Source organism: Haliaeetus leucocephalus, unplaced genomic scaffold (genome assembly GCF_000737465.1).
Source record: "Haliaeetus leucocephalus isolate CR32 unplaced genomic scaffold, Haliaeetus_leucocephalus-4.0 Scaffold51, whole genome shotgun sequence".
Taxonomy (NCBI): domain Eukaryota; kingdom Metazoa; phylum Chordata; class Aves; order Accipitriformes; family Accipitridae; genus Haliaeetus; species Haliaeetus leucocephalus.
In genome coordinates, this window is record NW_010972487.1 from 321,407 (window position 1) to 337,727 (window position 16,321).

The 16,321-nt window shown below is 44.1% G+C and overlaps 1 protein-coding gene across 1 annotated transcript in view; it reads left to right on the forward strand.

Moving 5' to 3' along the window:
- Positions 1–16,321, forward strand: part of MXD4 (MAX dimerization protein 4) — a 64,169-nt gene that overhangs the window by 25,576 nt on the left and 22,272 nt on the right. The window contains exon 4 of the mRNA XM_010577890.1: positions 9,160–9,189. Coding sequence (XP_010576192.1) covers positions 9,160–9,189 — 30 coding nt within the window. The remainder of the gene's footprint in view (positions 1–9,159; positions 9,190–16,321) is intronic.

Below are 16,321 nucleotides of genomic sequence, written 5' to 3' on the forward strand. Positions count from 1 at the left end.
CCCCGGCATTTATTTATAAACCACAGGCAGCGAACCGCCCGCCTCCCCCATCGCAGCCAGAGCAGATGCAGCCTCTGGTTGCAGTGCGGCGCCGGGCTCTCGGAGGGGGAGCATGCGGGGCGGCGGGGGGAGACCCACTCGTGCACTTGAACTTCTCCTGTAGGTATTAAGTGAGAAGGTGCTGGAGTGAACTTGACCTCTCCAGGGCTTCTGCTGCACCGCTGGGTCGCCAGCCCGCCCACCCGCCCGCCGCATGCAGATCCGTCAAAGTGCATGACTCGGTCGTTATTTATCACGATTATCGTCCGCTTTTATGTCGTGGTAGCGGTGGTTTTCTTGTTTTCCCCGCAGACGCTACCTGTGCTGCGATGGCATGAGCAGAGGGCTGCTGTGCGCAGGCTCTCTGCAGCTTTGTTTGCTGCTCGGGCAGCGGCTGTGTACGTGCAGGAGGCTGTCTTACAGGGACAGTGCCGGCCCCTGCCTGGGAGCTCCTTCAGCCCTGTGCTGTGCCTGCTCTGCTTTGCTCCTCCAGGGCTGCGCCGGAGAGGACCGAGGACCGTGCCCAGCTGGGCCTGCTTCGCCCCGGAGTGGCGATGCTCTCCCCAGCGCAGGCTCCGCTCTGCACGGTCGTGCTGGATGGTGGCTCCTGTAGAATAGCCTAAAATGAACTCGGCTTGCACGTGACTTGTTTTCCAAACGAGCAGCGAGTCTCGGCGGGCCCACTCCACTCTCGCTCCTCCAGCGGGCATCCTGCATGGCAGTGGGCAGCTGGGTCTGCTGGCGCTGGGGACGTGCGGGGCAGAGGGCCAGCGGCTGCTCGTGGGGCACCAGAGGTGCAAACTGAAATCAAAAGCTGACGAGCTCCCTCCTTGAGAAAGACACGAGCTGATGAGCGCCCTGCTCGTGCCTACTGCGGCTGAGCAATGTGTCTTGAAGATAACTGAGGGGGAGCGAATTGTTGCCCTATGCCCCTGCTCCAAGCAAGGCAACCATTTTGGGGGGTATTAATTGCAGTACTCCTACATTTCTTTGGGTTTAGTTGAATTCTTTGTCTCATTTTGCAGCATAGAGAAGATGTCAGTTCGTTTTAAAAAAGAAAGTCATCAGGAGTGGGAGGTGTGTCTTGTTTCCTGAGACACTTTGCTCCTGAAGATTTTTAATTATTTTCTTATAAAGTATGCTCACTGCCTTTAAAAAAAAAATCACAGTTAACCAAAACTGGTCTCATAGGATTTCCAGCTGTAAACTGGCCCTTGAATTGCACAGATTTCTTCTTTTCTGTCTCTTGCATTCAAGAACTCTGTGTTACTTACAGAGCTATTATTCCATCGTTTCCGTTCTTAGGTCTCTTGTCATCCGCTGCAAAATAGTTATTTGTCTGAAATGTAAGCTGCTTTTAGGAGTTTTTAGGAGAGGATTTGTAATCTATCAAATACAGCAGAATTAAAAGATTTCTGGTTACAGATTTGCTAGCGTTATTAAAGCTGAGGCATACACGTCTGCTTGCCATTGCCTTCCTGCTTTTCTTCTGCTTGTAGATTTATATTTACCTGTTCAGTCTTTTGCTCTGATTGTCACTCTAGCAGTGGCAACCTTCAGAAATGCCATCCTGCGGTATGCAATGTATACATTTACTTACACTTTCTTTTCTTCTAGTGGTAGTGATTAGATTAGGGATGAGTCGTCTGTGTTACAGAACAGGATAATGCTTGTCGAGAAACGGTTTCAGGGGTGGCCGCCACCAGGATGGTGGTTTGCCTGGTTCAGCACAGGCACTGGGCTTGCTTGCTGGTGTGGGAAACAGAGGCACATTGCTTTAATGCAGCACCGTGCTATTTCAGGGACAGAGGTGTAGCAGCGGGGCCCTGTGGGCACCTCTGCATTGTACCCACCAACTCTGTACCCACATCTAGCAATCGCTGCTCAAGTCTGCCAGTGAGCTTAGACTTGAGGGGGAGGAATTATCCTTACATTTGAACATCCAAAATGAAATGCATGAAGTACACTAGCATTGCTGTTTTATTATTATTTGGAGCTTATAGGCTATAAGGTCCAAGCCCCAGACTAGAGTCTGAATTTTTGATAATACAGTTAAATCTTCCTAAGCAACTCAAAGATTAACAGAGGGAGACGACTGGCCAAAGTTCAGAGGATCTGGAGTGGTCGTGGGTGATGTGAACCACCGGGCAAAGTGTCCATATTATTCCACTTTAACCATTTTCCAGACGTGGTGGGTTTGGAGCATTGGATGCAGGCAGGCACAACTGTGTACATGTCTGAAATTTACTCCTTATTATTGCATTGTTTTTCTTACATATAAAAATACATACTTAAGGCTGGAGGAGTAGGAAAGGAGCAGATAACTGCACGTTTCAGAACTGCAGGGGTTTTGTTGTTGTTTTCATTATCTATTTTTGTATCCTGCTGCTTGCAGCATTTGATCAGATTAAAAAGTGAGATAGATATATATGGGGGGGGGTTATGCTTTATGATTTATACATATATAAAAGCATGAAAAACATCTTCCTCCTCATTCTTGGAAAATCAGAAAAGAAGGGAGGAGGAGAAAAACTGTCAGATGTGAGGAAGCCTGGTGTGCTGTACCCTTCTTCTTTGTTCTGTATTTTCTCCCCCATGTTGCCTGCCTGCAAGGGGGAAAGAGCATACTCGTGTAGTACAGGTGTGCTGACCGGCTGCTGTGGGCTGGGGGACCGGGCAGGGATGGATTACAGCTGCCCTGTTGTTCAGCGAGGGCAGTGATGGACGCCTCCGTCCTCTGCCAAGGTGGTGGTGATGTTCACGTAAGAAATCGTATCTTGAGACCTCCATCCTCTCATTGAAGGCTGGCGAGGCCCAGACCCACAGGAAAAGAAAGGGGAGGAAGGCTGCCCACCCTTTGGACGGGATGCTCAGGTCTGGGCTAAAGGCTGCTGCCCTCTTGACTGCAATTAAGTGAAAAGTAATTTTGACGGGTTTGGATTCATGCAGGGAAAAATACCAGCAGAATTGTGCTTAATTACAGAAATCTTTAAGACTCCTGTCTACTGCGGGGAATTTAACATTTTTGTTTTGTCCACTGATAGCTTTGGATCAAAATTGGGAGTGGTCATTAGCAGTTTGTTGCTAAACAATATTCTCAGGGTTATTGGTAGCAATCATCAGACGCAATTTTTAGCCAGTTGTTTTTCACTTCCACATTAAAATTACTTGATTTTATGTGTTTTCTTCTCACTCAGTTTCATGTGATGTGCCCTTTCCCATGTCACACAAACCAAACTGTCTTGTTTTCTCTCTCTTTCCGGTTTGCCGTTTGTACCGTGTCCTCAGCTGAGATTCAGACTTGTTCCCCTCCAGTAGTTTTGACCAAAATCCTCTGGCAAATGAAACTGGATTCTTGTTCTGCAAAGAGGACAGGAGATTGGAGAAAGGCACAAGACTGTATTTTGTGGGGAGGTAAACCTAGGTCACATCTTATTGTTACACTAATACTTACCAGGTACTTGACCACAGTATAATAAATGTCTCCTCTTCACAAAGCAGTGGCTGTAGTTCCTAAAGCAGTGCCATGCAGTCTAATAATTCTTTTTAATGTGTAGTTGGAATTAAAGAAAAGGCATAAACCAAGCAGCTGGATCTAGTGCAGCTGAGCCTCGGAAATGTTAAAAACAAATATTCAAAAGTCTCCCCAAGCTTGCTGTTTGATCCAAGGAAATGGATAGGTAACACATGTGCAGTGTGCTGAGGAGGAATACAATGCAAATCTGAAATTCAGTGACATTTGCTCACGTGGCAGGGCACCTTGACAGAAAACCACGCTAGCCTGCAGGTAACTGGGCTTTTTCCTGCCCCGGCTGTAATGACATTCACCAGGTGTGGGGTGGCTTAAGCCGTGCGTGGGTGTGAGGTTCATGTCCGCCCGTGCGCAGGGGAGCTCAGGCAGCTGCTTTGCCATGAGAGGGTCAGAAATAAGGTAAAATGAAGACTAAAATCTTAGTGTTAGATGCCTGTCTACTGAGGTCACAGTTAAATTTACTTGCAGAGAAAGGAATTGGACGTCGGTGGTGCAGTGTGTTTGGCCTGTTAATTTAGGAGCTGGTTTATTGAAGGAGGGGGAGCAAAATACATGCTGGTTTATAAATATATCTTCTGTATCTATTAATTAATATTTTTCTCATGTGTTATATAAATAGACTTGTACTTTGTGCTGTGTTCTGGCGAAGGGTTATATCTAGAAAAAGATGAAAGCTGCATTTGGTGTTTCAAATGAAAACAGCTTAATGTCCGAATTCCTCTGTTAATGTTGGCTCACAGTGAGGGTCAACCTGTGGCCCGCAGAGCAAGCCCCTTGGTCTCTGCAGATGTTATTCTGTGCCTACACAAAGCAGCTTAGGGATCAGAGCCTGATTTTTATTTTATTTTTCCTTTTTTTTTTTTTTTTTGTGGGAGGCTGAGAATAAAACACTGCAAACCAGACTGTGCAGACGCGGCTCCTCTGCTTTTTTGCCTGGCTTTCTGAATTCAGTAGATTCCTCTGGGTTTGCTTTCCTAAAGCTGGCAGCAGAGGGACAGCAGTTGATACCACCGTGCTTGTTTTAAAAACTGATGCGTTTTGGTCCCAATATAATAGATCTTACCAACTGGTCTGTCACTCCTGAGGAACTGCAGTAGGTCTGTGATGCCTGGGAGTTGCAGTGCTCGTGCAGTTGAGGAAAACAAATTGCCACCATATTAGAAGCATGTTCGGACCTCACGACTGCAAACATGTGGCAGCACAAACTTGAATGAGGTACTGGAGCCAGAGCTCTGCATCAAGGCTGTGCCAGTATGCCTGGTTCCCAGATCCCAGCTGAATCTGCAGGGCCAGTTAAATTTTGCTATGAGGAGAATGCAAAAGTAATTTCTAGTGGATTAATTCCATACAGGCTGTTTCTTTGACAGGCTGTAAGCGATGTGTTCTGTTTAAAATAAATGGAAAAAAACCAACAGCTCAGGAACAGGGAATACTGGGTAGAATGCATGCTTATGCTCAAGTTTAGCCTTGCAGCACTCCTTGTATTTGGTGATTCAGGTGGTGGCTGTAATATTTTCAGGTGCGTCCCACGGCAGGTAATATATGTAGACAGGGAATTCCCTGGAATCGAATTGGGATCCTACCAGCAAAAAGCTGTGTAGCAATCGCATTCAGACAAGACTGTGGGTATATGAGCTGCGTGCTCCTATGCACCGGCATGCTTGGGAGTGGGAACTGGATGCAGACACTTAATGTGTAGCACCTTGTAAAACTTCTTGCTCTGTTTATTCTTAGTCTTTCGGCCTGGACAAAAGGTGAAGTGCAGGCAATGTAGTTCGCATGTGGCCCTCCAAGTGCCATGCGACCTTAGGTGGAGTTGTGTCCTCTGCACGTGGTTTGTACAACACCCTGCCAGCCATGCCTGCACCAGAAAGCCCTGGCACAGGCAAGGTGCTTGCCACTGCTTTAAGCACTTCATTAACTAGCCTGCTTTGCTCCCTATGGTGCTTTAAAATGCATTGGCAACTGATAACATATTGGTGACTCGAGGTCTAGACCTGGCTTCTGTTAGCATTGGGGAAGAAATTTCAGCAGTGTTGCCAGTAAGTCCCTGCTTTTGTTAGGAGCTGTGCTGGTTTCCTGCTGACAAGATGCACCGTCTGATGGGGCAAATGGATGGAGGAGTAGGGGAAGGTGTCTTAATAATGAAACAGGCAGTGCACCATGCATACAGTGAAATGTCAACCCAGTACCCATGTGGGCAGTTCCTGCTGACTCACCTGTAAACTGGTAGAAAGTGGACTTTGGGGGGGACTTGTCTTTTCTGTGTTAGTCTTATCGTCTCAATTAGCACCCATCGAAATTGCTTGCATGTGTCTGTTGAATGTTGCATCAACCAAATGCTCAAATCCAATACCTAGAATTCTTGTTTAGGGGAGGGAGGGTGGTGGAAGGGGCAGCTCTGGGGATATGCTGTTGGAAGTGGCACAGCATCTTGCAAACATCTGCATTTACTTGGCTCCTCCCCTTCTTTCAAATCTTGACAATTTATTCACAAAGAAAATGTAACTGCTACTTCATAGCTGGTGAACTGCTTGGCATTTGCTAAAGGGGTATTAGGGCTGTCTCAGGTCAACAATGTAGTCTAAGCAGCAGCATTCCTCACCTCCTCCTTCTGAATCTATGATTTTGCTGATAATTTTTTTATTGTTGGCTTTTTCCCTTTATTTTTATCTGAACCTTTTTATTGACACCTTTCCTTCATCACTGCTACCCCCAACTCCCCCAAGTTTTGCCTGAAGATACAGAACCCAATATAGTGAACTTAAGCTAAACACCAAAAGTCTTCCTTCTCTTGCAGCTGCTTTTGAAGGGCTCCACAGACCATTTGTCTGAAAACCACAGTCATACATCTGTCTCTTTTATATAAATATATATATATACATATATCTTCTTAGTCTTGGCCTACATCTTGCCTTTTACTCAAGTAACAGAAGACTCCATTTTGAAACAGAGGTAGTGCTTGGGGTACTGGTTTGTGTGCAGACCAGTTCTTAGGTTTTTTTCCTTCACTTCGGGTTGCATGAAGAGCAGAAGGATATTCTTGAAATATACTGTGCTGTAGACAGTGAAGGAGAGAATAAACAATATTTAGAGAGAGGTTCATCTCTTCTGAAAACAAACACAACAAAACCCCCCCATCATTCTTGTAATAGGGTATTGAACTTGCTCTGTAGATGGAGCAACTGTCAGGTAAATGTCAAAACTCTCAGTTTTGGTTCCTGGATAAGGCCTGATAGTTGAGGCATTAGTCAGCCTCCCCACACCTCCTGAAATGTGTGGCTGGTGCCCATGTTTGCACACTGCAGGTGTCAATTAGGCTTTTGTGTCCCAAAGAGCTCTGCAAAGAGGCACACATCCGTCACCATTTGGTTTGGTAACTGGCATAACCAGGGCAGGCAGCAGTGCCCCTCCAGAGCTGGTCTGGCAGGACGTATCCCAGGTGAACACCAGGATCTCCTTTCATGAACCAGAGGTGCCTTGTTGGTGTGCTGCATGCAGAAGGACTTCCAGCTACTCATTGCATCCTCTCTTAATCCAGCAAAATACTCTTTGCGGGCTGAATTTATTGGCCAGTGGTTCTGCTGCTGGTGCAGCGGTCACCATGCATGCTCACCAGAGCTGGGTGTGAGCTCTGCTACAGCAGGCAGCTGAGACTTGACTAGTTACAGTGATTGTGTTCATCTTTGTGTATAACTGCCAAAAACATCAGGGCAGGGAGGTCATGCCATAGGGATGAATCTAGACCAGCCTGTATTTCCTGTCTCTTCCAGAGTTCCCTGCGAACAGTGTCTTTGTGCCTTTGACAGGCCCGTTGCGGGTGTTTGGGGAGAAAGGTTCCCACCTGAACTTATATTTTCTATGTGTTTTCGTAAACGTTGGCAGATTTGGCATAGTGTTTGTAACTTTTCATGAACATTGGTGTGGAGAAATGTTTGTGGAGAAAAAGTTTGATCTCTTTCTGTGTGTGTAGGAGTAGAAAATAAAAACAATATCCTCTTATTATGGTCAAATGGCAAAGACAGTAAATCACAACAAATGCAGGCCACCTTGACCTATTAATGTAGCACAGAATATGTGTAGAACACTTTCAGTGTTGCTGCATTGGTCAGGAGTGCTTACATGGCACTGTAGGAATACATACAATACCTAACTGTGGCTCACTTGATGGAACAAGTTTTAAAAAAATAGATAAATAAAGAATTCATAGGCTCTTCAGAAAAAGGTACCAGGTAATGGTTGACATAGTTGGTGTCTTGGTAACAACACTGGAATGCTTTCCAGTGACAGTGGATTAGCATTAGTGCTGAACCTTGTAAGCATTTGAGTTTTCCTTTACCTGCAGAGGGGCAGTTCGCTTAATTCCTTGCAGGATCAGGAGCTGCACCAGCCTGAAATAAATTGCTTGTGGGTTTTTTTCATTGGATATTTCTTTGCATGAGCTTTGCTTGCATTTTCCCCTCTCTGTGGCTGGAGAGATACTTTAATCATCAATAACACCTAGGTACGCAGCAGCATCCAGCTGCATGCACGTTTGTGGGGAGAGGCAGAACAAGCTTGCCACCAGGCAGGTCGTGCGTTTGTGCAGGAAGACTTTCTTGACCTGTGATGTCTCTGCTTACTCGACGGACTGTGGGCTTACACCTCCAAAAAGCTGTCTTGCTTAGCACATCATGCCCAGATGCAGGCAGGGGTTACAGCACATTATAGGAGAGCTGCTTTGATGTAATCTGCCAGCTGTAAAAGCTGCCACCACCTTTGTATCTTTTGATCCTTGTGTACTGGACATGTTTTCAGTGGGACAAAACTAAAAGTCTGGGAAGTTGCTGGTTTTGAACGGGCGACAATAACTTCATTTTAGGAATGTTTTTAATCTGAGCTGTATAAATAAAATTAGTATTTCCAGCTGAATCAATTAATCCTCCAAGAAGTTAGGGCTGCCTTCTAACGGCAAAAAAACTGAGGCATCAGTTGGGGAAAAAAAAAATAGATCTTAAATCCTAGTAGATTGGAAGAGAATAGCATACTGATGTGGTCAGTTCAGGCACCATGATTTTTTTTTTCTGTTTGTAGACTGAGAATTAAGAGGATTCCTCTTTTTTTGCCATTAAGATGGCAACAGCAACAGCAGTGGTTAGCTGCTGATATTTCTTCTTGCTTCTCCATGGGCTTGAAAGCTGGCTTTTTGGGTGCTTTTTACTCTTACCTGTTACCATTTAGATCTTCTAACACTTTCTGCCCCCTCATAATTTTTCTTCACAGATAAAAATCTTGTGGGCTGTTTTTATTACTAACCTGCTCAGTTTTTTATGTCCAATTCTGTCTCTGAATCTATTGAATGCTAATAAATGCAAATTTATTATAATTCCTCCCCAAACCCACAGTTTGCTCATGGAAATTAAGTTGATACCTTGAAGTATCTAAGGGATGTAAAAGTGAAGCACTTTAACAGCAAAGCTGTTTCATAATCCATATAAATACGTGTTTTAGAGAGCTCTTTTGCAACTTACGCAGGTGTTGGCTTTTAAATGTTCTAAATTTTGGTTTGTTTATCCTTTTCTCTAATATTTCTTTTCTCTTTTTAATAGGTCGTCACACAACGAACTAGAAAAACATAGGTAAGTCTTGAGAAAAAAGCAAATTAAAAGATGTATGGCTGACATTAGAATTACCATGCTTATTGAAGAATATTTTGCTGAATTTGTTTTGATTCTGCACTGAATAGTTTAAATTGGGGGTTTTAATCAACTAAAATCTAATAGGTATAATATTATTTGGCTTTTTTTCTGTTGTTTGGTATGCTATTTTTGAAACACCCCTGGTAATTAGCTTTGGACTGATTAATACTGTAACTGGTTAACCATACTGTTACTAATAAAGAATCTGATTGCAGCAATTGTTTGCTAGAGGTGTTAAATGCTATAAGTACAATCAAAGTATTTTGTGATTAAGGTGGATGATTTTCAGGGAACAATATGTCACACAGGGTTATTCTATGTTTTTTTTAAAGTATGCCTAAAGTGCAGTTAATTTTCATCTTGCATGTAAGTACCTACAGATACGTTTTTCCCCTCCGTCTGCTTCCTTGCTGGTACGTGTCCTGTCCAAAGAGCTGTGTGTGAGCTAGAAATCAGCAACTCCTGAGCTGCAGCCCTGGTTCTGTGTATCCAGTGCTGTGAAAAGCTGTACGTACTTACAAAGGACATTCATTAGACCCTGAAGACCCGATTTTTAAAGAACATGTCTGCACAGTTTTGGAGGCCGTGTTTACTGTCTATTGTATCTTGTCAGAGTTTGTTTGCAGATGGGCTCCTTAGCTGTAGGAGGTCTCCTGGGGTACGCTGCTCTGAAGGTGCACACAGAGAGCTGCTGAGTACAAAAGGTGCCCATCTTTGCACTGGCTTTCGGTTCCCTGGCTGAGCAGCGCTGTGGCACCCTCACTGCAGGATCGCTGCCTTTCACTTATCATTCAAGCAGCAGGACAAACTCTCTTTCGGGTAGTTTTTTGTTCTTTTTTGTGTAGCTTGTGGTCTTTCAGGTTTCATGCATCCAAAGAAAGCAAGGGGTGTATGTGTGAATATGACTTAAACCTATTTGCATGCTTCTAAATACCTGAAACATGGTTGATGGCACAACAAGATTGAACTCACTGGGGTGGGGGGGGTTGTGTGTTGTTCTGTGGCTGCAGTTATGTAGCAGCTAGACCATCACTTCCCTTGCATGCCTACATGCTTTCCTGTAGTTTAATTGTAATATGAGTAAACTATAGCCCTGCCTAATAGCCACGTGGTCGTCCTAGAGATGAGAGGAACTGGGGAAGGCTCAAGCTCACAAACACAGGCCTGGGCTGCGGAATGCAGTGCATTGGCTAAGGCAGTGAAATCAGCTGGCAGAAGTTCTGCTGACGGAGTCTTCAAGAAAATAACTTGATGCAAAATTCTGTCCTTCAATCACAATTCTTTAAAAGAAGAAAAAAATCTTTGGCCCCAACTGTGCTTCTTTCTCACTCTCATTTTTTTTCCATCCTCTTTCTAGATACCCTGTTCCATTTCTTCCTTTTCCCCTGCTCCATCATTACTGACTTGTTGTTATCCAAACTGCATATTCCTTTTTTTTTTTCTTCCAGTCATTTTTCTAACCCAAGCATGGAGTTGCCTCTTCTTCCCTCTGCTCTGCCTTGACATGTTTAAGCAGCACGGTAAATGAAGTACAGCAGTATTTGCAGCAGATGCAAGGGCAGAAGAAGGATCTATTAATTGTTCAATCTCTGTTCTCACTTTCAGTTCTGTGTTGTATCTTTGTAGTAGCTAGAGCATATAGCATTTGCCTTGCTACCTTTTCTTTCTCTGCCATCTCAAGGTCAAAATAGGTAAACTGCCAGGTATGTCTTGTGATTATACAACTAATATTTGTAACTGCTGCCACTTGCTGTACCTCTACAGTTAGACTATACTTGAAGCCAGGTTTTTATTATTCCTGGTGAGAACCTGCGAATTAGTACAAGATCCTTGTATGTGCAAATGGGTGTTCACAAAAGCAAGTGAGGTGTATACAATTCTAGTCACTTAATATATCGGTGTGAAGGACTTTTGTAATTTATTTTTTTTTTAACAACCCCCTCCTCCAGCACTGTGGGTGTATGAGCTGATAATACCAATTGTACTGTTTTTCACTCTGTTTTACTAAAATTGCATTAAAATCCATCAAGCATCTTGCAAAGTTTGATGGAAGATTCCCAGCCATAGTGTGTCCCTGTAGCAGCTGGTCCTTGCAGCAGAGCCCATCCTCTTCCCCCAGCGCAGCCCTGCCCTGCTGGCTATGAAGCACTGGATGTTGATTTTGGAGGTGTATTCTTTCCAGGACCATCGCCTTTGACTCACCACTGCCATGAGGCTTCTGGCTGAGGCACACTTGGTTATCTCACAGGAGCCCGTCAAGGAGGAAGAAAGGAGATGGCAGCTCATATCCTCCTCCTTGCCCAGTCCCTCATGGGGTGTCTGTGGGCTGGACTGAGCGCTGGAGGGCAGGGAAATGGCTTCCTCATTTACAGGGCCTTTGTGTCCTGGATGAGGGTGGCCAGAGCTGCCACTAACCAGAAAGCCATAGCAGCCGTGTACTGGTACACAGTGCTGTTCAGGTTCTGCATTGGTGTTGCACATAAGAGGTTTTATCTCTGGTTTTGATGTCAGTGGGAATGGCAGTGGTTGATCTCTCTGTGTGTGCAGACTCAGCCGTTTGGCACCACTACTTTAATTTGCATTTTCTACTGCTGGGTCTCTTTCACTATGCTCTTGAGGGGATGCTCAGAGAAAGACAAATGGAAGCAGAGACATAATTCCAACAAGAAGTCTCGTTATATGATAGAATTCAGACTACAATTATGGTAAAGTGTTTGTCAGCAATTCATACATAAAACTCCTTTTTCTCAGCTTTAAGTCTCCCTGGAATACACTGCTCAGAACTTCAGTGTTTGTTCATTATAGTGAAACTCTGTAAGGACTCATCCCTCTAACGGCAGTCCTGTTTTGGTCCTGTGTGATTAAGGTTTGCATCTCAGAGCCATGAAACAGGAAACCCCCTAAATAAAAAGTAGGAAGGCAGGAAATCTTCTATCCTAAGGACAAATGAGGTTCTAGAAGATATTTTAATAATTACAGACAGGTCAATCAGAATGGTACTCAGATATAACTAGTTCCTAATGACAAATATATATATATATATTCATGTATATTATTTTTTATTACTGTGTCCAGCCAGAGCATTATATCAGTAGGCTTTCGCAGAGCAATGTAAATAGCAAGTACATTGGTAATCAAGACTTTTCACAAGGCAGTCTTTAAATCAACCTAACCTGACAGCTGTAGAGAGGAATTCAGCTTTCATAGTGTAAAAAAACCAAGAATCCATGAGAGACTCAAGCTTCTTAAAAAGACACGCATAATCTCATTTATTTGCATCAATTTATACTAGTTCTACATTACAGTGTAAAAAACAAGCTATATTCGCTTGAGGATTGTACTGAGATCTTCACACTGCTCTGTGAAGGCGGTGAGTCATCTGCCCTCTGCTATTCATGTGTGGACTTGTCCCCCCAGCTTGCGCAGGACTGGGGGAGGGAGTGACACCTCCCTGCTGTGGTCCATCCTTTCTTGTCAGAAGCAAATGGAGCCCTGACGAGGGATGCTGGGACCAACCCATCAGGGCTCCTTTGGTGACAAAGTCATTTCACTCCTGCCTGGCCATGAGGAGCTCTGCTGTAGGAGGGGTTCAAGATCTTGTCCTTTCTATGGCAAAGTCTTTGAAAATAGCCTGTGAAACTGAATGATTTTAAAGAACAGCTTTTAAGCATTAGTGAGGAAATTAATAAAAGTGTGCCTCAAAATCGGCAAGCCACATGCTGCTGTCCCCAAACTGGCACTGTGTGAGCTGAAAAAGTGCCTTGGCTGGGTGACCATGGTTCAGCTTGATCTAGATGGACGGTTATCTCCTGCCTCTGTCAAACTGTTTGTATTATTCTCTGTGGGGTTTTCCTGTTGTTTTTTTTTTTAATCAAGAAGGGGGAAGGGGCAGATCAGCAGTGGTAAAAGTTGTCCTGCCTGCATTCCACAAAGTAGTAAACTGCTGGCAAGCAGTGGGAGTATAATTAGAAGAGGGAGCTGATTAATGTCTTTGGGCAGGATGGACTGGTGATCTTGAGCATGGCAGTGCTAAAGCACTGCAACATCTGACTTGGAATTGCTCTCCTGCTTGGAGGAATCAACAGATCCCATCCCACGTCCCCAGGTGTAGGTTTGACAAAAGCCAGTGAGCTGAGCCGGGTGGACGTAAAAAGCAAGCATTGCTGTTGGGAGAGGTGGGCTCTAGGGGCATTTTCCTGCTTTGCTATGGAAGTTGCTCCAAGAAGGAGAAGTGCACAAGTGTTTAGCTCAATCACTGGGTATCAGGTGGGACAGGGAACAGTCCTCTCTTGTTCAGGGCTCACTAGTTTGTATTGCAGCAAGTTGAGACTGCTGTGGAGATGGCCTGGATCAGTTGAGTGGGACAGCCCTGAATTTTTAGAAGTGCAAGAACAGGATGGGGAATACATGAGACACAGTGACTTGCAAAACCTTTTAGAGGAACAAACCTTTCCTTCTTCCCAAATGAGTCTAATGTATACATTGTTTACAGCGCTGATCGGGAGACTGAAAGTGTTCCCATGCATGCAGAAGGTAATCCTGTCCTGAGGTTTGGGTAATGCTTTGTGTAGTCCTTAAACCTAAAATCTTGCCAGAAAAAGGTGGTTCTATTGCATCATAATGTGTATGAAGTAGATATCTGTACATAAATGTAGGTTTTGATGAAAAATATATATTTTGATGGGAGCATTATGACATACAACATTAGCTGAGAAAATAAATAGAGTAGGTGCCTCTGAAGTTAAGTTCTAATAGATAGTCAGTTTTCTTATGAAGGAAGTGCAGATGCCAGGAGCACAGTTACATTCATTAGTACGTTAATTTCACCCACCAGTGTTACTTGGAGTTTAAGGTTTCTATAAGCTGAGAGAGTGCACAGATGGATGTCTTGAAATTCTCTCTGTGGTTCTTCATGTTACTAAATTGCAGGGTTAATGGAAAGCATGTAATTGCCAGTTGCTGATAAACTTGGAAGTTTTGAAACAGGACTGAAAGGTCATTGAAATAATAGCGTACCAAAACAGTGCTTAATGTTTATTTTTATTATGGGCTGCCTTTTCAAAATTGCACATTACCATTGCAGTTAGTGCTGTTATGCAGCATAAAGATAAAACTGCATTGATCCATCACATTGAATGGCTACAGTGCTGCCACTAGCTGAGGAAACCCCCTAACTGGTGCTGGAGGTAAAGTACTTCCAGGGAGAGATCCCCCAGTATGTGTCTTGCTGCTGTGCTTCCATCAGGACTTTAACCCAGCACGGTTGTGTGCTGCTCCTGCTGGGTCTTGCTTCCTGCTGGCGCAGGAGGGAGGGGAGAAGCTTGCTTCTTCAGCCAGTTCATTTTCCTGACCCAGCTCACTGTCACAGGCACACCCTAGTGCCAGCACAGGGACAGGGTGGGATGGCTTCTTTGAGTGACAGTATTAATTTACAGTACAGAGCAGTACAGTTCGCTTCTTTGTCAGTTTAATATTTCTCTTAAGCATCCAGTTTTGGCCACTATGTCTGGAGAGTGCTGTGCTGGATGGGTCTTACTGACCTGGTACAGATCTCATTGTTATAATGGGTCTATAAAAACTGCTGCCATTTCTAGGATGTGTCCAGATTGTACATAAACCATCCAGATAATATGGCTGCTACATTAGTGGTGGGAACCACGTCGTCTTACTAGCAGAATTAAACCTCCTTTCTTCTGGTTTTCTCATCAACTAAGGAACTTTTTACACCATCTGGTTGGTGTGAAGTGGTTTACTGCAATTCAAGTGAATTGCAATAAACATACCTTTGCACTGCTTAAGCAAGGTAATGTCTTAAGAGTCTGACTTGCTTTTTGTAAGCTGACAGCCACCATGATTTAGGCATCTGCTCCCCCCCAGCTATGACTGCCTCCCTGAGGATGCTCGCTGTGGTGGTCAGGTGAATGGTGTTGCCTCAGCCAGTGCAAGTCTGAGTCTCAGCTCAAACCCCCTTTTACCTGTAATTTAACCCGAGGCTTCCAACAGAGGAGGAAAGTATATGGTGGTATTTGTGTCTTAAATTGCTGTAATAAGTTTTTTTGTGGAGCTTGTTTAGCAAAGTCTATAAAGAACTGGACCCAAAGAACTGAAAATTTAATCCTATGCTTTTGTTGAAATGTCCCATGTTTCTGAGTCTGATGAATCCATGGAATTAAAGAAATTAGAAGGTTTAAAGATTAGTGCTGAAATGCTAGTCTTTCCTTACTTTTTCCCCACCTCTTGGCAGTCTGCAAATGTCTGGACCTGTGGCTTGTCCTGTAGTACATGCTGCAATAGCTACTATAAATGCCAATGCACTGAACTGCTGTCTTTTCAGTGCCCACAGCAGCTCACCTGATTATGCACTCCCAATAACAGCATATTCCCACCTAGACTGCTGGTTTGGAAAGGAGAGGTATATTAAGCAGATGAAGCTTGGAAGTTAATCTGCTCAGGAAGTTATATTCCAGGTGTCAGAGATGTACACATCCTCATGCTCTGGACAGAGCTTTTATTCAGCAATGAAAAATGGACTAAAATACAGTCTTGACTAAATTGTAATGTCCTTTTTCCTGCTGAAGTTGGCTTTGAACTGCGGAGCCTAAGTGCAGTCTTGGGTCTGGGCTCCAGAAAGCCGTGTGCTTCCTGGCCAGCCAAACAGCCAGCAGAAAGCAGATGGGCGAGAAACCAAGTGCATGCATTTTTTCCAGTTGAATTTGTTCATCCCTCTCTCCAAACATAAGTCCGTTATGTGTTGGCCTCTAATGGACTATGTGAAAGGTGGTTTATGTTCTCAGCATCTGCTAATTGACCTCGCCAATTGTTATCCCCTGTGGTGGAAAGAGTGGGCTGGTCTTGTACAAAATGGAAATAGATGGGCCAGACTTCCAGGTACTTTCAGGACTGTACAGACAACAGTTAGGTGCTGATTCCCTGCAAACTGGGAAAGAGATGCCTGGTGGTGACTGATCTCTTGATTGGAGGAGAAAAAGATTTGTTGAATTAGGTATTTAAAAAAAAAAAAAGTTTTCTTTTTAAGCTTGCTTAGCTACATCTGGGCAAGTGAGCTGGAACT